This window comes from Mastacembelus armatus, chromosome 15, assembly GCF_900324485.2.
Source record: "Mastacembelus armatus chromosome 15, fMasArm1.2, whole genome shotgun sequence".
Taxonomy (NCBI): Eukaryota; Metazoa; Chordata; class Actinopteri; order Synbranchiformes; family Mastacembelidae; genus Mastacembelus; species Mastacembelus armatus.
Window position 1 is genome coordinate 10,730,528 of NC_046647.1, and position 25,690 is coordinate 10,756,217.

The window sequence follows — 25,690 nt, forward strand, 5'->3', positions numbered from 1 at the left end:
AAGACACCAAGTGACAGATATTTTGATGTTTGTCATCTCTGCTGAGCTGACCAGGCACTTTCATCTAAGTTCACTGTGTTTTGATGCAGCCCTTGACTCTGCTTCCCTTCCCTTATTCACATACTACAATGTGTAGTACACACAGTATAGGTTTAGCTGGGGAAAAAAAAAGTGAACAGCCCAGACAAGCTGTTTTCAAAATGATCTACTGCCTTTTCTGAAGTTTCTGTGTGTTTGTGGCTGTGTTAAATTATCTGTAGCTATGATCGATTGATGCTGTATACACTGGTAGCTACTAGTGGCAACACAGCTTTCTCCCCTGAGATATGGCTGTTCATACCACTGTCTCACTCATCATCCCAGAGTCCATGCTGGTCATTTGATATTCACCAATTGATTAGAGGGAGTGGGCTTCGTAACCCAGCACTGTCTAGGAGTAGACTGATTAACTAGTCATCGTATTGATACATTTTAATTGCTGTACTATGAGGAAGCCAATTACATTTGCTCTAATGAGGGCATTGATTGTGGCAGGCTCTTGGGTTGCATCATCTAATGGAAGAAAAGTGTCTGATCCTTTGGGTGCAGTTGTTTATTTCTGAGATTATTTGGCACCTTCTAATGAGACAACTTTGCCTCGCTAGTAGCTTTGTTTGCATAATTATGCTTTTTTCTCATTTTGTAATTGATTTTCTGAGATTTTGACCCACATAGTCCAATTCCAAATTAGTGAGAAGGTATAATTACTTATAAACACTTGTCGTGACCATTTTGCAGGCTCCTCTGTTTTTGTTATCAGTTTTGTTTTCCTTTACGGCTACGCTCCTCAGTTAGTGGCCCCTAAAGTTATCTTAATTTCTGAATGCAGGACAATTTCTCTTACCAGTCCAGAGATCTGGAGCATAATTGAGTCTGAACAGGTTTGGTTTGACTCCTCTCTGGATCTGCTGACACCTCTAACCTCAAAGTACTGCCCAGACATGTAGGCAATACATACAAACTGTCCAGCACTCTGTTGCCTTTTGAATAACTCACTTAGCAATTTGAGTTGGAGTCTATGGAGCTATAGTCTAGATATAGACATCTCCTAAAATACAATACATAGTTTGAAGCTTTGACAGACTGTAGAGTCTCTACTACAATTACCTCTTCTCATTTAAATTGAGAGTCATAAGAGGGGCCTTGATCCATACAATTTTCATCTCAATTTCATCATGAATATGTAAACTGCAGCTATTTCTTTGGTAAAACATGATCCGCAGGGGCCAAGGCAATGTGATGAACACTTGTGTCAGGCCAAGTGAGCTGGAACTGATGGTGCACATAATTAATGGTCTGAAATAGACTAAGAATTAGTGCTGGGCTGGGATGTTAATTGACTATGATACTTGGGCTGGTGCCTCTCAGCCCGAGGCTCTTACTCCTTTCCCCATGCTTTGCACTATCACTTTGCTTCGATTTTCACTGTGTCCTATTTCTTCCACTCCTCGCACAGCTTTCTCCTGATTTTGCCTCCTACTCAATTTCCCTCTCAATTTTTCAATCTCATTTTCCATGTTTCTTATCCTTTCCTTGTCAGTCTCCTTTACCTTGAAGGTATCTGGGACTTCAAAAAACAGAGAGGGGAAAGACATGTGACGTGCACTCCTCATGTTAAACCAGCCACCTACACAAACCTTGCAAGCCTTGGTTGATTCTTACGAGACCAAGAAGTCTCTGTAATGATGCCAGAGTTGTAACACTAGAAGAACTAGTATGCAAACACATGCACACACTGGAGAAAAGAGAGTTGCACTGCACAATGACTAGTAACAATGGAACTGTCTTGATATTACGTGTTAAACTGCCTCTTCAATAATTTAATAGATGACAAAGGATCAAATAGATGACCTGTGCAACTCTGGAGCAAGAGTGTGCGAGTGTGGGAAAGGTTGTGTACTTTGATAAATATGCAAACAAACAAGGTCATAAATAAGCTGGGTCAAGCATTTTCTTCAGCATCCAGTTTTACTTTTTACTTTTCTTTTCAAGTACTACATGATACATTAGCTTGACAAGTGATTCAGCTTTTTCTTTTTTCAAAGCAATGCCCCCCCCGTCCTCAAACAAAAAAAAAAAAACAACAAAAAACACAATTTACAATATTTATTTGGGTCAGCCTGTGTCATACCTAATCTTTTCCTAGAATACAATTTCTAAACTCTCCTGCTTTTTATCTACTCTGGCACTACAAATAAAACCACCAGTGCACAATAAATATTTAAAGGAGCAATCCAGAAATTTTTGTGTTGTGCTTTCATGAGGTCGGGGAAGGCCAATATTAAATAAGCAACAGCTGAGATAGCCCGACTCTTAATCCCTAATATGGCTCAAGACCAGAAACACTGGATCCTACAGTTTCCATAATGCAAGTCAAGCGAATCTTTCATTAGACCACTATACAACTTTTTTTAAGTTTACTACCCCATTACACAGTGCATTGGAAGTTATGTCAAACTTGTAATTAACAGAGCTGAGACTTACAGTTTTGTTAGCTGGCACAACTGCAACGCTATTACCATTAAAAATCAGTGTAAAAATGAATACCCTAAACTAACTAAAAGTGAATGAAATACTGTTTTGAAAGAGGGAGTTTATAGTTTGTATTTCTGTAGTGTTTAACTGATTTTTTATTAGACGGAGAGTGGGTTTTTTTGTATTTGAATGATATACACATTCACACACAACGATAAGAGAGCAATTCTAGCTGCCATCTCGAGAAAATACAGCCTGGCTGAGGCAGTTGAGTTTTGATAATAGAAAATCAGACACTGCCAAAGCTTCTCGACCATCATTAATCTCTTGCCCCAGCGCCTGACTCACAGGGAGTGACTGGTGATGGAGAGGAGGAGAAGTAGAAGATAGAGCAGAAAGGAGAGACTGGAGTGAATGAGAAAAGTGAATTAGAGAGTAAAAGAGGAAGACAGATCAAAGCAAGGCTAGAAAGATGAAAAACCTGATTACGGAGAAGCGTGGTGGAAGAAAAGAATAGGTGGATTTAGATGCGAGTTAAAGAGAAAAGGAATTCAAGGTATTAAGGCAAACAGCAGTGGAACCAGCCAAGGTCAGCCTCATCACTCCAGAGATTACGTCAAGTTCAGATGTGTGGTTGTCCACACGCAGATAGCAATCACAATCATCCCAATACCTCCCCTATCACAACCCATTACTCTCTCAACCACAGGCACCTGCTTCCAGGCCACACAAGTTGCCTCAGTGATGATCTGCTGGACATCAAACTGTTATAGAGGTCTCTCCTGTTACTGCATATGGGTATTACCTCACCTTACTTATTACTAAGTGAGCTTTTAGCGTAGGCAGCAGTGGCTGAAGATCTTTCCTCACCACTGGCCAGAGTGAGGAAAGCCTGCCATTGATTTGTTGCACTGAAGGACATGCTGAGGATGGAGGCCTGAGGTTGTGGGTCTGAAGCTGCGCTGGCTGTCAGGGTTTAAAGGCTGCTGGAGTTGTGAGACAGCTCAGCGTACAGAGGCATTTATCATCAGCAAGGTAACTGGCTTCTCTGAAAGCAACTCAGGCGAAAAATGAACAGCTGCCATGGCTGCGCTCACAAAGATCCTACCATTCTTTCTACCTTTCACCGGCCCCACTTTTTTTGAGCAACAGGAAACAAGTCAGATGTATTGTCATTCAAATACATATCTACTTACAAAAGTCATTACTGTCCGACGGCAAAAATCACATATTGGAATGGAGGAACTGTAAAGAATATATGTTTCAAAAAACTAAAAAAAAAAGGTGCCAAATACTATAGATAACCTCATCTACTTGAATTATCTGGTACTGATAGATATCTATGCTGGCAACAGGCTAATTCACACATTAATATACAAACTGATATCACCAAGGCCCTTCAGCTGCTTTGAATTTACACCTAAACAGTCAGTTACTTACCCATTTGGCTTTTTAGAAATAGACTGCCCATGTCCTTTCACTTAAGCTTTTCAATGTAAGAGTAATATTTGCTGTAAGGTGCTTATTGTAAATAAAAGACTTGAAAAGTGTGCATTTCCTTTTCTTTGTCATGCTGTTCATTAAGCAGTGTGGCTTCAATGCCCTCATCTCCATGTCCTTTGCACTGAGATTGCGTTTGGATCTTTTGTAAGAAGGCATTAGCTATGTGGGTGTCTTTCTAATCAATAAGGTGTTGGTAAACAGAAGCCTATTTAATGATCACACAGGAGCTGTGTGTATATGAGTGTGTCACTAGTGCATCCAGTGACCCCCCTTGTAAGACAATAATTAGCATTCCCATATGGGTGTCCAACAACTTCATGAAAAATGTATATTGTGCATGTCATATGGTGGAGTCTCCTTGTCCTTTATTTGGAAAATCGTTTTTTGTTTCACCTTCCTAATTCTCTGTTATTTACCACAGCTTTACTCTCTTCTTTCTGTCTATGTTAAGCTCATGGTTTCCATATCTCTGTCTCACTGAATCCCAAACAGAATGTGGGCCCATTTCCCTGTGCAGCACAGAGTGTTGGGGAGGGCTGCAGATTAAAAAGCCTTCCCCTGGGTCCGCTCACCAGGCTGTTCAGCACTGCTCGCCAGGGAGATTCACTACATACATTCTCTTTTATGGCCCTTTCCTTATTTATCATAACACAGCTTCAATTTTATTAACTTCTCCAGCCAAGCATACATCTTCGCCTGTGCCATCAGTCTTTTTCTCTCTATTTCTATCCATAAAGTACCCATCTCCACCCAGTTCCCCAGGATGCCTATAAGCACACATACACAAGCGTGCGCTGTTATTTGCTCACATGTATACAGATTTAACACTAGGATAGGCTAGGTAAATGGACACATTTTTTTATCCAAGTTGATCTTTGTCTTCCTGTTATTCCCCAGCTGAGTCTTGCCTCGACACTGTCTCAGGCCCAGCTGGTCTCCTGCACAAAATATGCTGAATGTGGAAAGCAGATAGAGGGACACAAAACTTTCTTTTATGGAAACTAGAAACAACTGGAGGATACTTTGAGCATTAAGCACACATTTGAGCACACTTCTGATTTTGGAACAAGAAAATGCTCAAACTAAAATACTGAACAACAAACTAAAAAAGCCATTATGCATAGCATGTTAATTTCATACAGAGCAGTTCTGGATACACTGTAACTATGCTTCAGACCACAAAAATGCATAAACTCAAAAAGGTATCCTTTAAATTGCATGTATGTATAGTATGGATTGTGAAGTTTCCAATCTCACACACATGCCAGAGTGCTATTTCATGGAATAATACGGGCATCTGCCTCCGCACAGTTACAAAATTTGATATCTAGTCTATTTTTAGTGCTGTTTTTTTGCCCCTTTCCTAAGCTGTGTTTGGGCTATGCCAGACACTAAATGCAAGGCAAATTTCACTGGTCACAGTGTTCTCCTCCATAAGAAACAGGCGTTTGCCCTTGAACCCAAAAGGGAGGCAGCATGGCAAGACCACTAAAACTGCTTTACGTATATTATATCATGAACAGACAAAACATTATGGAGATAGAGGTAGAAAAGGACACTAAGGGGTGTTTGAGGTTTTCAGAAAGAAGAAACTGGGCAGTGTCACTGCCTAAGGTATAATGTCTGACACTGATGTGACACTGGACACTGGTCCTTTAGCCAGACCTGGAAACCTGTTATGCAAAATGTGAAAAAAAATAAAAGGGTCACTGTGGGTGTGTGTTTCAGCATGTGTCAGACTGATTTCTATAGTGGGTGGTATAGTATGAATGTCACTGGCAAATGAGGTCTACATAGTCTTCAGATGTACATGGGGACTAAAGAAACAGCATTAAAAAACAAAAACAAAACAAACAAAACAAAAAAAAAAAACAAACGATTTAATCCAGACCCCACAAGACCCTTCATCAGGATGTGCAGTACAGGTAATGGTTGGAACAATATTTTCAGAAGATTGTTATTTCTTTATCTGGCAGTTAGCCTGACTAACTACAAGAACCAATATGTAACAGGTACTGGAACAAGACTCTGATCTGAATGCACACTTGAATGTTGTTAATGAATGAATGGAAGTTATAGCTAAATTGTGATTTAATCCTATCATGGTTCATGTAAGCATGCTGATATTATATGCCAATGTATGTCCATTATTGTCCAAGAAAACAGCAGTGACACATAAAATAGCATCAACGTTAGTATAGTGTTTAGAAAAAATATGGGCTAATTAAGGACAGAAGATGAGTAGTCAGATTGATCTTGCAGCTACACACCTACACACCTACATGATAGTTTCTAAATCTTTTTCTCCAAATTGTCAAGATTTGTGAAATACTGAGTATCACAGAAATACTGTACCTTGTACTCATACAATATAATGATTAATCAGGTTATTTGTCCAGTGTTCAGTTTAACTGCAACAGAATATAATGCTACTCTTTTTGGCAGCTGAAACTGACTGAATACAACGTGGTGTTTGAGATGGTGCTTGTGCCACATTTTCATTTGCACTTGAAATTTTTTTTGCATTCTATAAAAACAGGTAGTTGTAGTGAAAACAGCAAATGTCTTTAGGCACACAGAGGCGTACATATGGCAATGTCAGCTGACTGGTCCGCCACTTTGAGACTTGTAGCTTTAACGTTTGGATGGATTTGGTACAGATATCCATGATGTCTAGAGAATAAACACCAAAGAAAAGACTGGCATATAATAAAGTTAATTAGTACTGTCACTACGCACGTTTTCACACTTGTGTTAGCATTTAGCTTAATACACTAATTTGCGTTAAGTGCTTGTCTCAAGTGCAATCAGGTTTTGGGTAAATGACATTAAGCAGCACCTAAATAGAAACAAAACATGCAAAGCATAATTCTTAGCTTCTCATTAAAGATTCATGGGTTACTCACCGCTATCTTATTCGCAAAAAAGAATTCTACACAAAGACACATTCATCATCAAGGTGCTGTCCAGATCATAATGAGAAAAGCTAAAACAGAAAAGAAACTGTCGACTTCAGTTGTCCCATTCTCACCATATGCTGCGGCTCCTGTCGACTACTTGCTGCTTAAGAAAGAGCCAATTTATTTTCCCAGAAGGATGGAACACTTGTGACATTTGGCAATGAAGCATCAGACGATTCATCCAGCTGTTCCAGACACACACAAAATACACACAAACCAGTGAACTACGGTGGGTTGAAGTCTTTGCCTAGTCACAACACACCAGCTTTGACAGGCTAAATAAGCTGCCTTACATCTGCTATATGTTAAATGTATAATGTAGTGGTCCTCATATAACCCCCTTCAACCTCCTGTGTTCTAGTGCCAGTGGATATTCACACAGCATACTGCACAAACTGCAATGTTCGAATATTACGCTGTTTCGATTCTTCAAATACTGTAAATACTTCCATTTTGGCTTTCCTTTGTGATACTGCATTTGGTTGAATGGCCCCGGCAATATTTACCTTGCAGCCAGAAATTGTTTTTCAATGCTAGTCAAAGCAAAGGGCTGTTTTGCCAGAAGCTATTAGGGAATGATCTGTTTTCACTGTGGAAACATGGGCTTCAAGGATGCTGATTTAAATCGCAAAGCACATATGAGAGATTTCCGATTTGCTGCGTTGTACTGACAAAAGGACTCGACTACTCAGGGAGAATGAGCCACAATTACATTTTATTCATTTTGTGCATTGGAAATTGTCAAGCAAATTAAATGCATTTCAGCAGAGCTGCTTTCTGTATAGGGAACAGAGCATCGCTTTTTTGTATTGGAACCTTAGCAATGATACAAATATAACACCAAGGTCCTTCTATCATAACTTATGTTATGGCTATTAAATTGACTTGACAATTGATACCTATATATCCTAAACAGGAGAGGTGACATTATTATCATGGAACCATCTCCTAAAGACCTCTTATCGACCTAAGAATATCAGCAGGGTTGATATTGATTTTGTGTGGAAAGGAGAGCAGAGCATGAGTAGCAGGGAACAACACTGAATGCATCTGCATCTACAATTGTGCACATATAAATGTCCTACTGAGTGCATCTCCATGCATGCAGAAGAGTCTGTATCAGTGTGTGGTGCCCTGATGGAAGGGTCACAGGGCTAAAATGAGCATGGAATCTGGAAAGAGGACTATATGAATAATAAAAAGGGATGATTGTGCCAGGCCTCCTGCATGCAAGTCTAATAAAATGCTTCCATTAGCAGAGCCATCCAGGTGTAACGTGGCCATGAAGGGTAGATATCCAACCAGAGGGGAAGCGCTGAAGCCTTGTTATGACGAGAACGAATCCAAGCCCACTCTACCATACATTAATCCATGTGATGGCTCAATAGGCGCTATGTCTGTGTGTGTACGTGGGCATGGATTTGCGTGTGTGTACGAGAAGGGGACAAAAGAGGCACGTACGTGCATTAAGATTTGCACAGAAACATGCATTTATGTCAGTGAGTGCTAAAATCAGACCTGCAGGCTCGCATGCTCAGATTTTCATAGGTAGCTTTATGGCGCTCTCTGATGTGATGCAATCGCTTTATCATGTTAATTGAAGTTAGATTTAATTCTCTCTTTTCGATGGCTGCATGCTGATTCACCCTCACTTCAGCTTGGAGCACAAAATTGACGGTAAATGATTCCTTGCTGGCTGTCCCCCATCCAGCCCATAAACACAGATCTTATTTGTAGAGGCGGTAAATTTGTATAATTAAAAACAATAATTCACTACAGGTCATTATCGTTGCTGCTAATTAAGTTGAGTTGACAGAGCAAGGTGTGTTTGATGGGGTGGCAGTTACAGGAGATGTATTGCTTTACAGTCATTACACTGACAATCTGGAGGGCATGTAGGAGTCAGTTATCTTATTTGTGCCTCACAGAGGAAGCTGCTTAAAGATTCATAAAAAAGATGAGGGACGGACCTGGGCTTTTGTTGAAAAGTACAGCAAGACTGACTTCTGCTACCAGCCTCAAAATGATTTGGTGCCCCAAAGCATCTATTCAATAAAACCCCGCGACATAATCTGAAACCAAGTTTTTACATCTAAACCAGCTGTAACAACATCACCTTACACGTCTCTGTCAAACACACACATTTCAGCTCCTTCACCCTTCAACAAGGAGCTAGAAATACAATTTTGTAAATCCACCCGGTAGATCAAAGTGCTACCATGTTCTAATGGCTGCCACCCACCCACCCACCAGCCTCTCCTGTGGAAGCGCACCATCAGCAGAGTGCGTGTAAGAAGAGCCAAGACAGCCTGATTAATCTTCTAATAGTTCCAGAGAGAGATAAAGACAGATAGTGTAAATGTAGAGGAGAAGAGAAGCGACAGAGAAAGCTGCAACTCAGTTACAGTGTTGCACCGCTTGTTCCGGTGGAGAATGTGAAAAGAAGACATGCAACAGGGAAGGCTGATGAAAATGGCTTGGTTTTCTCTTTGTTGTGACTCTCACATATTGTAGCCTTTGAAATAATATGGTTCATCTGTAAGATGGCTGCCTCACTGCAGCATCAACTCCTGCCCTCCTGTCTCGCTTGTCTGTCTTTGTCAAACTCATCACTCTGCTTGACAGGATGATAATAACTATCAAATGGATTCCATAAATATATGAGATAAAGATCAGAATACAAGATAAAAGGGAAGTTATTCTGATTCAAAAAAGGCACAGAGGATTGTGATGGAGAGTGTCATCTTTGAGAAGTTAGGAGGATTCAGAAGGCAGACAAACTGAAGGAATGAGAGTGCTTGTTGAGAGTGACAATTTCACAATTCACCGGAAGATTGAGCCACCACCTGAGTGCAGTTTATTTAAAAGCAAACTGGATGAGTGGTAAATCGTTCGCATCAACATACGTGAGGCAAAACATGATATGCATTTTATTTTTCCATAGAAAGGCATGTCAACAGGCCACACAGTGAACACCTTTTAATCTTTTCTGATTAAAACATCTGATTTGACGGTGCAATGAATCTTTCGGTGAAAAACTTCCAAACTCAATTCACAACCATCAACAAAGACGTGTTTGCAAACGCTTCCTGGCCATCTTGCACAGATGAGGGAATATTACTTTTGCAAACATCCCTGGCAATAAATATGCAAATGTATACACACAATAAACACCTTCACCACAACATAGTGAAGGTGGGCAGAGACAGGGGTATAGGAACAGTAGAATATGAAGAATAACTGCTTCAGAAACATGGTTGCATATTATTCAGGCCATTCCCCCTCTGGCGCTTTACCACTTACATTAATAAATATGATTATATTGGGCCCATGGAAAATGGGCATTATGCTTGTTTATACAGCTTGTATTACCATAATCATTTCTCTAGCCTGTGTTGGATGTCACCCATTATTATATTGTGAAGATGTGACAGAATGCTTTGACTCGCTTCTTCATTCCCTGTAGTCAGAGGGGTAAGGTCTCCTTATTTCTCTCGGGGCCACCAGAACAGAAACATTTTTTTTCCCCCCACAGAGAATCAGTTTTTTTGGGGGATACAAATGATTACAACCATTCTGTATTTGGTGCTGGTTTCATTTCAGTACCTGATTTGTCAAAAAGCACTGCAGGAAGTCTGTTTTGCTATAATGACCACACAATCAACACAAAGACAGAGCTCCATGCAGCTTATACACTGAAATCATTTTTGTATTTGTAGCAAACTTTATAATTTAGAGCACTGCTTGCTTTTTCATCCAATTATCCTCATACTCTCACAATAAGTGATATCACCTGGATTAGAAAAACATTATGAACACATGTGCATTCTTTTCTAAAGGCGTGACACCAGTCAGACAACATTCACAGCATCAGTGCAAGGATGTCAGCTGAGTTTGACTGAAAATTTCAAATCAAGCCTTAGGTGAGAGTTATTGCCTGTCGATTTCAAGAAAAGAGTATGAAGTTGTACTGAAAGGTCCCTCTACTTGATGAACTGGAGAACTGCTGTGAGTGACTGTCGGCTTTTCAGTTTGTCTGTGACAACGTCTGTCTTCATTCAGTGCTTTTAAATTGGCTTCGGAACCGATTGGAAATGGTTCTTTGATTATACATCTCCCATAACTCCCCCTCTCATCAAAGCCAGGCCATCTTTTATCTGGAAGATGACGTTTCCATTAGGGTCTGCCAACCTCTTACTGCTGCTCTGTGAGTTGTGGTGCTGGAGGAGAGCAGAGTTAACCAACACAACAACAACAACAGGATCTCACTGACTGGGGTGTGCACAAGCCCCGCAGTCGTGGCCAGGCACTTGATCAGATGACTGCTCACCCAGAACACACACAGGAGCAGGAACATAGATACACATGGTGTCTCTATCTCTCCCGCCCTCTTTACTCTCCTCCTCTTTTATTCTTACACACACAAACACAAAAATTCACAGATCTGACAAAGTCAGACAACAGAGACACAGAAAAAAGACAGAACTTGGCCAAAGGGAGTGAGCCTGTCAGCGCTTCCTCACCAGTTTCAGTGTTTCATCAAAGGTATGAGAGGCCCATAAGGTTCAGCTGCCAATCTGGCAACACTTTCAGTCCCCAAACACAGAACTGAGGTTCTTTCAATCTTCCCCCACTCTCTCCCTCGCTACGTTACTGTCTTCATTAACTTCATCTCTAGACACGACGCACCCCACATCAGCAGTCATGCTGAGGTTTTAGAAATCAGCATAGTTTCAAACCACCAGGATAAACACAGAGCAAGTGTACTTTTTTGCTCTCTACTACATTTTAAGGCAATGTGTTAGTCAGGCCCAGTGACATTGTTGGTGCTAATGAGGACATGGCTGTGCCTGGTGTGTGTGGGTCGGCAGAGACATACGCTGTAGTCCCACTCGGGGATTTTTAATTAGATCTACATTATCAGACTGTCTGCCCACATTGGCCCAATCAGCTACTGTTTGGATGCATCATAAATCATCAGTCTAAGTGATCACTAAAGATCTGTATTCTACCTGCACTGTATGTGATGCATTCCCACATAGTATTAGCCTAATATTTACCCCTCACATCTAGGAAACTCATTCCCCTAGTTAATCTTCTTACACTGTTGCTTATCTTCTGTTGTTTTTATTTCTCCTTTTCCATTTTCCTCTTCTACACTTTTCTTCCTTTCATGAGGTGGCAAGGGTAAAATAGCCTTTCCTCCATCATGTTCTCATCAGGCCCAACTCCTTGACCTTTGTGCTTTGCTGTAAATGTCAGCTTTCTTTATGAGGCCTGTGATGAGTTTATTGAACAATTCACACTCGCTGACACACACAAGGGCACAAACACACCAACTCACCACACGTGCATGCACATGCTGCCGTGGGATCTGTCCTTCACAGCCAACTATAACTCTGATTTCTAGGTGTCGGCTGAAAATTCATAGTCCTCAGTGCTGGCAGGCAGCATAAGACTGGCTGCCCACCATCCTTAACAGAATCACCACAAATAAATCAAGATTTCATGGGGATTGAAACAGCTTCCTGCAAAGTCTTCTAGACCTGCCACACTTCGCTGAAGGTCTGTCCTGTAATTGTAGTCAGTGTCTATCTAAAACAAGTACCCATTAATGGAATGGAAAGCATGCTGGAATAAATTAGAGTAGGCAGTAAAGTGTAGTAAAGTCCTTCCATGTTGATTGTGTCTACTGTACTGCAGTGTGAATCAAAATGGGCCAACGATGTGTCATAAACATTGGACTAACACAACTCTCACCATATGCTAGAGTACTGATCTGATCTCAGGCTGTTCCTGACTCAGCATTCTTCCGGAGCTGTGGTTTACAACAGAGGGAGTGATCAGGCCAGGGTGGCAAGACCAGCTGCCATGTTGATAAATGTTGTGCATTACAACTGGCGGGATCCCTGTGTCCATGCAGGACTGCAACTCCGCCTAGTGGAGCACAGAGCAAGAGGAAAGACAAAGGTGTCAAAGGTGTAACATGTCGTTCGTGTTCATGTTCACTTCTTTTTTAATCTTCTATTGCTGTTGACTTCAACAAAGCCCGTTTGAATAAAAAGCAGTGAAAAAGTCATTGTTAGATGACTCTCATCTTAGATCTTGCATGAGATGAGGAAAGAAGAAAATGTCACAAACGCTGGATGACATCCATACAGACACCAACATATGATTTTTAACTTATATGACGCTTTTCGACACTCATGTCTACTCAAAGCCATTCGCATTTGCCTATTACCACACACAGTCTGCCATACAACGCCACTGGGCAAATGTACACACACTGATGAAAAGGTCACTGGGAGCAACTTGGGTTTCATTGTCTCCCCCCCAAGGACACTTCTACATAGAGAAGGCAAGGATCTAACCATCTGCCTTTCAGCTAATGAACAACCTGCTCTACCTCCTGAGCCACAGCCACTCCAAATGACTACTAACAAATGGTCACAGCAGTCCTGAAGTCCAGGCTGTACTTGACAACAGTAGTTCTCCCAGTACACAGAAAACAAAGACACAGTACAGGTACAACAGATAGAAACCTGTATGTGTATGTGTGCATGTGTCCTTTTACAGACTTCAATTGTGCCATCTCCCTCGTTTCATCTTATCCTCCTCATTCCCCTGTGCCACCATCAGGCTTTTACTTTAATGAAATGTTTGGACTCTTACACAGTCCTTACTCTTTATCTTTTCAGTTTTATCCTTTCTCTTTCCTCTAACTTATCTTCTGTCTTTCCCTCCTTCATTGTCTTTGGGTTTTATCAGTCATCTTCCAGGGAAAGGTAATAAAAGGCCAGCACATTGAACGAGCCTTGCTCTGCTTTGTCATTTTGTTCTTTCACACCATCCTTTTTGTCTTTTATTTTTGTTTGTGGCAGCACACCTTATCAGGGAGATGGGCAGGGGATAAGGCCTCTGTGGTCCTTTGTGGTGAAATAATACGACAGGCTGATAAGGCCATGTGGGTGACTAGCTCAGAACTGCTCCACTCCACCCACTACTGCTGCTCTCTCTCCGCAGGGCGTGTTAGGGAGTCCCCAGTGGAGCTCAGAGATAGCAAACCTTTTTGTCAAGTTCCACCTTTGATGCAATTACATGTTAATTTTCACTTATGTGGTTGTGTAGCTATAAAAACTATTAAAAAGAGCTGCAAGTTATTTCTGGAAAGACACACAAACTTTTCACTACCATCTGCTTTACTACTGATTGAGTCACAAGTTCCTGGCTTGTGCCATTACTTTGTCTCTAATCTATAGCACCTATTAAGATTTCATGAAGTGGTAATGATTATACAATTACTTCCAGCTTGGAAATACCATAATAATGGCCATGATGACCAAGGTTTGTGAGGTTATGGAGTGGATGTTTATGGATGAAAAAACAAACACACACACACACACACACACACACACACACACACACACACACACACACACACCCTAGCACACACGCGCACACACACGCACACACACAGACTGGCTGACTGGATGGTCATCGATTTGTGTTGCTATCGACTAAAGAAGGGTGGTAGGCAACACTGGCGTGCAGTAGCAGTTACTTTTTCACATAAATAATAGCAGCTTTCTGTAATTGCCTCAGAAATAACTATAAAGATAAAAGAATAAAAGACAGGGCTTTTCTGAGGCATTAGACAGTAAGAGAGCACTTGAATGGTCACCATTGGATTTTATCTTATTTTACTCATAATATACATGTTTTAATTCTATTAGAAGGGTTTGATTGCCCTTTATTGCTAAAATGTTTCTTAATTTTCCCCACAGTTTAAGTCATACAAAGTGGAGCATTCAAAAGGTGACACCTGTATGAACTATAATAACCCTCAACCCTCCAGTACGCACCGTAGATGTTTTTCCTTTATACATTATAATGATTCAGTGTTGAAGGCAGATTAAAACTTTGACTTCGAGTGTTAAGCTCAATGTGGATCCAGCAGAGACATGGAATTCCCACAACAATTTTCTCCATCTTTTATAGCAGCTCTGTGTCAGCCACAAGGCTATTTTGCAAAATGCACTGGTGAATTAAAGAGTTAAGGAGAACCAGATACTTCAAGCATAACTGATTTATTAGGTCAAGCGAAGGGAGGAGACGAAGAGAAGAAAATGAATTAGGCCTCATATGCACTTTTAATTACTGTTGTCAAGGTGTTTGCTTCGCCCTTCTGGGAAAAGCAAACTAAACCATCACTCATAGAAACTACTTAGAAGATCCACAGAATGAGCCATAAAGTTTAACACCTCTTGTATGGTGCAACATTTACTGCAACATAAACAAAATGCAGCCTTCTCCCTGCAATATCTCTCCTTGATGCTGCATGGTGGATAAACTGAGCAAAATGAGGCCACAGTTTTAGGTGCTCTTCTCACCTCATGTGTTTACCCGAGGGCTAGAAGAGGACAAAGGAACAACATGTGCATGTCTGTTTGATCTCCCTGTATGATGAGCAGTGCACATGTAGGCTGCTGACACTTCATGGACTGTTTACTCCTGCACAGGCGGCACTGCTGGGCCATCCTCCCTGCACAACTCTTATTATAGCAGAGAGGCAGAGAAATATTTTCATGCACATGTGCACTCACACAGACACAGACACAGACACACACAGACACAGACACACACACACGCACGCACACACACACAGACACACACACACACACGCACACACACACACACACACACACACACACACACACACACAAGACTTTTCCTTTGATGAGGCAGTGGAATAAGCAATCTATGACCAGAGGCTCTGTTAGAGTGCTTCGCTGCAGTGTAACTCTCTTATAGCTCAGAGACAAGACAGTGGCCAGACAGTCTGCCCTTAGAGCAATAATGATGAAGGAAACTCACATGAGTCTTACAATATTTAACTTGAATGTCAAGTGCTGCTCAATATAATTGAGAGTTAAAATCTCTGTCTTACTCAGTCGGACTTGAGTAATATTGACTGGTAGCTATGGAGGATATAGGGAGGGTCACTAAATCTATTATTCATCATCAGGGGACAAAAGGAGGAGGCGTGTTTCTGCTGACCATGTGGTTGCGCGAGACATTTTAAAAGCGGATACAGTTCCCCACTTCACCAACCCCAGTCGAGATTGGTCTCAGTTGTGCTGATTTCCATACAGCCACATGATACGTCTTTCCTCTCAATCTGTAGCTTCCTGCTGCTCCTTTACTCTTAATGTTTTATGAGTCTGTGTGGTTTATCGGTGAAAGCAAACTGTAAGAAGAGGATATTGTTTTCTTGTTACTGGAATAGATGCTTTAAAATACATTAGAAGAAAATAAAAGAAATTTTAAAATATACAATAAATCAGTTAACCAAACTCGAGAATCAACTGGATATAGCAGTTCACCCACAGTGGCATGCTAGAAAATGTTTCCACAGCAGCAAATAATTAAAAACAGCGTGCATGCATGTGTATTATGTTTTAAACAGGCTTGGATGGAAAACACAAGGGGCCAGAGATGAGAACAGTGCAGCAGTGAAAAAGGTAATTAAGTTGACCAGAACAAGGCAAGCCTTCTGTTTAATATTTCAGCCTCACACAATGTGCTGTGGAAGCCATCAACAACGGAGCACCAACAACAATTATGGAATAATTAGCTGAGAAATGCCCTGGAAGATTTCTCTTGCCAGAGATATGTGTAAGAAATTGTATATGTAATTTTAGAATTGGCCCGGTGCAAATTGACTTTGCTCTTTGCTTGACCCTGGTAAACACCAGCAGGTTGACTTAGCATACAGCATACGTGCAATAATATATGTGAAGGTACAGGCCAACATCTATATATATATATATATATATATATATATATATATATATGTATATGTTTATTTGGAAACTTTATATCAGGTTATTTACTGTAGAACTACACTTCAACCTACAGTAGAATTTTTAGTGAAGAAAATAATGTGACGATGCTGCATATTTCTGTATTTTTCAATAAAGGTTTTTAAACATATTTTTAAACATATTAATGAAAACAGCTTCTAAACTTCTAGCCACCAGGTGGGCGTTTCCCATAGCAGGTGGTGACAGACATCTTGGATTGCTTTGTATTATACTGTCACTTTCTATTTCTCTCAGAAAATGGAAGCTAGAGAGCCTCGCTTACTATTGTTAACACGCTTATACCCTAGAAGTTACATTTTTCTTATGTTATTTTAACACATGCTGAGTCATAGACAACTGCTACATACAAAAACAGAAGGTCTAAGCTCAGTTGAAATTCACAGCAAGTGGTAGTTCTATAATATCAGCGCTCTGTATATTAAACCATGGCACAATTATCATTCAGAGGTCACGCAGAATCGTGCATTAACAGTGAGTTCTTAACCCACAAATGGGGGTACCGCTAACAATGTGTAACTTAACTTGCAGACCGTTTTCTCTACTGTCAGTCAATACTGAAACATGTATACCTCCTGGAGAACACAGTGTAGGAGTGCTATCAGCTATCAGTAAAGTAAGATCATTTGAAATTGAACCAAATATGTACACAAGTCAAAACAATCACCAAGGAGATCCACATATGAGTTTCAATTTTAGCTAAGCTGCAACCAGTCTGATTTTCCTTTATTGACTAACATTTGTTGAAACCTGTTAAAGAAAAAAAGGGAAATGCTGGGAAACAATGATAAAAATAATATTGCAAGAGTGCAAGGGGGGAAAAAAACTGCTCCATTGTGACAGTTGGGAGATGCTGTACATCTGCTCACTGAAATGGCACAAGAAAGAGTGAAACTAATTTTATCCCACCCCGAGGCCTGGGGCAGCTGTGTCAAAAGTCAACAACTACAGTGACTCCACACAGTGTTGCTCCGGTCCCAAACACACACACAGACACACTCTCTCTTCAGCATACGTCCACACATAGATACACATACTGAGATTTGACTTTCAGTATCTGAAAATAAATTCAAGCCACACAAGGTTAAAGAATGCTTAAAATGTGAATGGTAGACAAGATGAAACAGGATAAACGGTTTACAGAAATATATCCGACTTGAATGAAAGGGGAAGACTGAGCCATTACAAACTAAATTCATCCTTCAAACTGTAAAAACTAATAGAATGTCAATGCTCTTAACCTTGTAACTCAGAAAAAAGCAAGTATGCCTGACAGTGTTACATTGATGGTGAAATCAAATTTACCCCATGTTAGCCATGGCAATATGAGGCAAACCCATAACATATTGATGTACAGCTTGGAGAATGACAAGCTGTACTCACTGTGATTTGTTACACTAATAAATGTGAAGACACATTATTGTCCTGCTCCCTCAAATGCACATACACACACATCTTCCTCTCTATCTTTCTTTCTCTCTCGCTCACATACAGATACATGCACACACTCATTCCTCTTCATGGACCACTTGGCTTTGTAGTGGCAAAAAGCTTGAACAAATTGAGAAATGATTAGAATTGAAAGATGAGTAATGGTGATTCTAGCGCTGTCTCTTCTCAATATGGAGATGATGAGATTTGATTCTTTGAGGTCAGGTACATCATCTGAGCCGAGTGTCTGCCTCGTCTATGACTAAAAGAGCTAGGAGGCCATCGACTCTCACAGACTTTTGCTTCAATCCATCATAGCTGACACAAAATCAATGCTATATTTACCAGCGCCATTACCATATTATTACCACGTTTCATCAGCACTTAAACAATTATAGCTCAAATTCTGTATCTTAACCATAGGATGCGCATTGGGAATATGTTAACAGAGTATTACTTTGTCTCGTTGCTGTCTCCTCTTTTCATGTCTGTGTGACTGAATCAACACTGAGGGACTAAATAAGGTCAATGAAGCTCCCTCATCCATTGCTTTGGCTGCTGTGTCCTCATCATGGTCAGCCATTAGCTCACCATTGCAGTGCCATTAGCCTAGCTTTGCCTCATCTTGCACTGCAAACTGCCAAACATACTGACTAGCAAATGGCAGTTCTGGTTTCACTGACAGTGAAATGAGGGGAAAGCAGAGAAAGAGAGAATGGCATCTGGTTGTGAATTCAAATGTGGCGTCGCTGGCTAGAGCAGAGAGGTTTGGTAATATGCATCGCTGATACAGAAGCAGTTAAGATTACTAGGATTTAACTTTCTGATCAACTAATTGCACAAAAAGGACCTTAAGAAAGAACAAGGAAACACGTTCTTATTATAATTCTCTATAACTGAGAGACTGAATAAAAATAGTGGTGTTCAAACAGTAGAAAAATAAATAATACACTTGGGCACTTTCCCATCCACATCATTCGACTGATGATCCTCAAATTACATGCTCTGTTGCTCTGAGACCTTTCTGATGAAAATGGAGAAGGTTCAGCAGCTCCGTGTGTCTTAAGATATCATTCCAATGAATTGGGGAAACTCCAGAACTAAGAGTGACTTGTGTCAGCAGAAACCACAGAAAGTCAAATCACTTGTGAGATGGATGTGTATACTCCTACCCTGTGCTCATTAGAGCGTGACAGCTCAATGATTAATAATGTCATGGGGAAAAAAATCTGTGTTTGGACAGTGTTTAATACCTAAATACTTACAGCACATTTTTTGAGGCCTCACATATTGTGTAAGGAGGTATAAAACTGTACAATTTACAACTTTTGAAAACTAACAATTTTTACATTAATTCTTCAGTTTTGAGCTAAGACAGCCAGAATCTCTGCTTGGTTTGGTTTCTATTTTCTGCCACTAAATCTCCAGCAATCGTTTTCAGATGTATGACATGTTTTTTGGGCAAATTCAACAGATATTTGATATTGCAATTTTAAAATGGAAATAACCTGTTCTCTTTAGTTTTGAATCTACTTAAAATGCATATCACCATGGCACTAAAAACACCATCCCAGTCCTTTACTGGTATTGTTACCATAGCAACAGCTGATAAAGTAATGGAGAAAAAAAAGTGGGTTTTCAAACTGTGAGGTGACAACTGTTCAAACACAACACGAACACCCAACAAATACAAATTATTTTAAAATGTTAAGCTGGGATGGAATCAAACAATCTGTGCCCACACATGGCTTAACATCAGTGTTTTTTTTTCCTGCATTACCTTTCTATTTAAAGTACATATGAACATGCTATATTGTAAGAAAAATCTGTCAATCACAGGCTATTAACTGATTGGTGTGCCTGTATGAGCAAGCAACACAGGAAGCCTGTGTTCCATTGGATCCTAGGGGGATTGCATGCAGGTCTGTTCTATGTCTGTGTGCAGAGTGAGCATGGGAGGTGATTACTGGGTCTGAGACCTTAACAGGTGTAGTGGATGAGAATAAGATCCCTTCCCTGGACAGGTGTTTTAATAGGAGCATTGGGGATAGCGTGACACAGGTTCTCTCTTGAGACCTGTAGCACCTCTCCCAGGTAACAATCTCACTCAGCCTGTACAGTTTTTACATAATGAAGCACGCAATCCTGCATAACCAGAACTCCAACACTTGGGCAAACTGCAAAAACACATAAAAGATGACATTTTCTTACTCGAAAGTGGAGACACCCAGACAGTGGGCCCAGTAGTCTCTCTTCTCAAGCCATTTTACATGACTAATAGGGTATAGAGCAGGAGATGAAACTGCAATTAAAGGTGTCTTCCATCAGTAGAAGAACCCCTTTTCTAGTAGTCAGCTAAAGGAGGACCGAGGGGAGCAATGCTCCGCCAGAGAAGTCATTATTTCTCCACCATCCTCTCTGCTCTATGGAATACATTAACTTCAGTGTCGCTGTCTTAACCAGAGCGCCTTCATTGCTTGTTTTTTAAAGGGACGCATGCAATTAGAAGTAGGGAAAGAAGAAAGTGCTTTCAATAGTCCCCAACCCCCACACAGAGATTGAGAGCCAGCACAAAACAAGCTCAGTGGGCCCCTCGGGGGCCTGCCTGAGACAGAGGAGAGCCTCTGATAGTCACTGTCACCGCTGCTCATTGACAACAAAAAAAGGAAGAAAACAACTGCAAAGCCTCAGTTTCAGTAAATGGATTCCTAAAAATGTACAGACGGATTTCCAATAACATCATCTGCCCTTGTTTGTGCAGAAAAATAAATGACACTTCCATGTGGGGGATAAAATACAGCAACAAAGCAAAATATACTGAAATTATGAGCTGAGATTTTACAGAAATTACACATTAACAGAGAAGGTACTACACACCCACAACTTATAAACTTTGTTCCAAATCTTCTGTATGGCTTACCCTGCTCCATAGACCAACGAAGGATCATTACATCCCTAATTCCCTGTTTTGCATAATGCCATTGTGAATATTTTCCCGGATTTGACTTTCAGCTACAGTGCAGTTAATTCTATACGTGTAGATACTTTGCCAGGGCACACTATCATGTTCAGATAAGTTCAGTATCCACTTGGGTTACTTGTTCAAGAAGCCTTATGAAATATGCTTCACCTTATACAAAGTGAGGTGGGTGGACTGTGCGGAATCATGATAATTGGAGAAATGGCAGAAACATTATTATGAATCTAGTCCCTCTTAATGTGCATGACAGTAAGGAACCTAAGGAAAGTGATTGTTGTACATTCAATGGTTCACTGACTTCACAGTCATTGTCTTTATCTGCAGTAGAAAGGAGAGGCAGGGGAAGGATCACAATCCCTCTGAGGTGCATTTAAATCATAGTCTCCACATATTACTCAGAAAATTCCCTCTTGGGAGTGTGAGCTGAGATGGCGTCCTTCAAGCACCGCTGGGTTTCCTGTCATCATGAAATGGGAGCAGGAGATTAGAGGGGGTGAAGGATGGGGAAGAAGTGGGGTAAATACTGAAATCTGGCCTAATCCAATCTCATACAGCTCAAGATACACTCCTACTAATACATTTCTTCTCACAGATGAGGTAACTGAAAGGAACGTGGGGAATACCATTAGGAATCATCCATATGATGCATTACTTTAAAAGTATGTATTTTGGTTTAAAATAACAACTCCAGAAATTAGTTTCTACACATTCAATAATAAAAAAATCAACAGTCCATCAGGACAATTTGGCTAAGGTAAGTAAAAAGTAACCGGCACCTGATACAATGTCGTGGCAAATTAGGCCACATAGTGATTTTACATGTCACGTCATATTATAGTGTGACCCAGTAAAGGTACAGTTCAACTAGATTAGGCGCTTTTGCAGGTGAACAGCTGAGTGCTGCTTTTCTTGCACAAGAAAGACATCAAAGTGGCGATTTTGCACAGCTCATTGTGTTTAATGGAGTGCTGTAAAACACAGCCTTTCTAGTTTAATTAATGAGGAGAAGACATATCTAGGGGGTTTGTATCATAAGTATTGTAATTTCATAATATATTGTGATTTAATTTTCTGCTATTATTCCTTTTGGCTGTAGCACAAAGGTTCGAAAATATTTCTTATGTTAATTAGAAGTACCAATCAGTTATACTTTGTTGAAATACAAGTCTTTTGAAGACACTTTTAACATAATTTTATCCATCAAATCATCTTTTTACGATTTTAAAAAAATCATTCAATATAAAATTTGAATGAGGTATTTAATTTATACCTGTTTTAGAACTCTATAATTCACCAAAATCATCTTTATTTGTGCATTTGACATTTTGGTGGTCAAACGCACACCAAAATGTTCATTGGTCATGACTTTTTTTCCCCCTTCACACCTCTGGTCTGTCTCTTTTAAATTCCTTTTCTCTCACCGTTCTCTCCTTTTCTAATGAATCACAGCATTTCACAAAGCCTCCAGATTAATAAACCGAAATAAATAAATAAATAGAAGGCATTCCAAGTGACTGCTGATGTGAGAAGAGAGGGGATTCTCACAACCCACCGCCCCTCCTATAAGAACATGCCTTATCAACATTTTCTCCCTGTAAAATGTCAATGGGGTGCTACACATTTCATCAACAAGGCTATGCATGCGTCTGCTGTAAGCTGCACGCTCTACGTCTTGTTTCATCATGCGAGACTCCCCTCACTCACCTCTCCTGTCTGTGCCTATGCCCTCTAACATCCTGCACTATAGGGTGAAGTTAAAACCTGGCATACGGGCAGAGCCTGTCTTTGAGATACCAACTGTCTCTTTCTTTAACAAACCTCTTTTCGTGAATTGGCTCTATTGCAAGAAAGAGAAATCTAATGCATGTAATAAATATGCACGCTCTTAGCTGTTCATGCTACAGCTGCAGTGCACCAGCTGCCAGCCATGTTTTTTTTGTTTTTTTTTTGTTTGTTTTCATGGAATTCATGTTTGGCTCATTAGAGCCTGCATGGGAAGCAGCTATAAGGTGTTTAAATGAGCTTCAAAAGTGTGTGAATTGTTTAAAAGTTAACAAGTATGATGTACAAGCGAGCAAATTTGTATGTATATTAATTCAGTACTGCATTGGGTTGAGCTACCTAGCAAAGCCCTGTGTGGCATCTAATTTAAAAAGGAGCCCTGTCTATGCAAATTGTTTGAGAAAACATACAGTATTTCATCACTCACATGAAAATAGTATATAAAGGAAATCTTGCCTGTCTCATCACTTCAGGTGTTTTGTGCAGGTGGAAAGGAGCCCAGAAAGTCACAGAACACATGAGAATTGCGATGGAGCATTTGCACATCTGAGTGAGCACATCTGTCCTTTTACACCCATATTCCAATTTATGTTCTTTTGAACATCCTGTTTGCATCCCTGTGTGGCATTTGGTGATGAATCATTGGCATGAAATAGGCTGTATCCTTTTAAATTGGCCGCTTACTCCTGGATTAAAACTAGGGGCTAAAAACCACTTGGCCCTGAGGCTTCAGAAGGGAAAAAAAGTGTCAAAGAAAGCCCTTCCACACAGCAGAAGAACAGAGATGTCTTATAAAAACAACATCACGGCTGCTCTGTGTCCTCAGGAAATGCTTGGTTATGTCACAGAGTTCTTACTGTATGTGAGAATCTCGCTGTGTGGGCAGCTGGGGTGGAGGCAAACTTCAGGTCCAATTTCATGTGTGCATGACTGTAGCTTTCCTGTGTGTTGTCTGTGTGCAATGTTTCTGTATGCTCCTGGCCAGCCTAAGTGTTGTTGTCAGTAAGTGGGTGCTAGTGAGATGAAGGTCATATGGTAGCCAGCAAAATTATGTCCAGGTCAGAGATGCACTGTATGGAACCAACCCTTATTACCACACCATTTCCCTCAGATCCTCCTGCACACACAGCAGCCATAACACATAGACAAATGGAGGTAAACAAGCCTAGGCTCCTTCATATCCAATACAAGATTAATGCACTGTTGGTCATAGATGTTGTACCTGCCATTAACATATGACTCCTTCCTTTTTTTGTGTTTACAGAATTCAACCTAATTACTATCGTCACTAAATCCCTAGAAAACCTAGCTAGATAAAACAAAAACATTTTCAGTATTATTCATTTAGGTATCAATGCTGAAAAACTGCTTTGTGGATTGTGCCTGGATTGTATCGGTGTGTTTGATCCAATTTAACAGCAGCCAAACAATCCTGTGAAGTAGTCTCATTCAAATATGGTGAAACCCTGATTGGTTGATGGAAGTATATGACATAATCTTTTTCCAAATGAGCCCTGACCTGCTTCAAATCACTAAGAAAAGTGCAGTGTAGGATCCTTTCACTCATACAGTAGCAAGAAGCTAAGGAAATAGGTCATAGGTGGTTTAACTTAATATACCGCATGTACAGAGTTCTAATTGTACTTGAAAGCATGTTAATAAACAGGTTTTTGACTTACGATGTGAAGTTTCAAAAAGTCTCCGAGACCAGAGGAGCTGTCCACCCTCACAAGGACAGCATCCTTCAGGTGTGTGCTGAAACCAATGGCTAGTCGGTCGGCCCTCGTGCTGGGACGATCATTTGGAGGCCACGTGTATGTGATCAGTCCACCATCTCGCCCAAATATGTACGTTGTTCCCGCTAGAGATGAAAAGAGAGTGAAAAGAACAAACAGAAGCTGTTAGAAGTATATCCCACCTCGCAATCATGTACTACGCGTGAAACAGCAACTGTCAACACAAATATTATTAACACAGCAAAGCCGGCATTGATGCCGTGCGTTCAGAGCACCGTCAGTCTGGAGTGTTTTATTGTGCTGAGTAATGACTTTTCAAAGCACTGAGCAACATATCACTCTTGAACAGCCCTCAGTCCCATCTGAGAGATTAAGCGCACTCATGTCAATTCATGTGTAGGGGAAAATTCAACAGAAACGAGGGAGGTACAGTAGGTGCCGGTGCTGCTTTCCTCATAATGCTCCACAATTACTCAGTTTTATTGCCGTTGTCTGCTTCACCTCTAGAGGGAAGAGATGCAAGTGAATGCTTATCCCCAGTGCCCAGGTAACCAGCACGGGTACCTCGCCCATCTCTCTCGCCTTTCATTATCAGCCTCAAAGTAAGACACAACCAGCAGCATTATTGACTGACTGGTCCAATTATGCCCTTCTTGTGACCTCCAAACCAGCTATTTTGTGCATCGCTGCATTACCTCGTCGTCTTTAGCGGCTGTATGAAAGGTTTGAACATGACCTGGTGGATGGAAAAGTGTTTCTAATTACCCAGCTATTCAGTGAGAAAGAATCTTGTGTTATCAGGCCAGTGACATAGTCAAACTGATGGTTGGAAATATCCTTCTCAGTTAATGAAGAAAGCGGCCTATTAAAAGTGGGAATATGTTCATGTGTAAAACCACAGTC

General features: G+C 40.6%; 1 protein-coding gene across 11 annotated transcripts in view; it reads right to left on the reverse strand.

The window, feature by feature from the left end:
- Nucleotides 1-25,690, reverse strand: part of LOC113131782 (neurexin-1a) — a 231,017-nt gene that overhangs the window by 54,628 nt on the left and 150,699 nt on the right. For all 11 annotated transcript variants that reach the window (XM_026309436.1, XM_026309435.1, XM_026309441.1 and 8 more), the window contains one exon: nt 24,731-24,912. In XM_026309436.1, the coding sequence (XP_026165221.1) occupies nt 24,731-24,912 (182 nt within the window). The remainder of the gene's footprint in view (nt 1-24,730; nt 24,913-25,690) is intronic.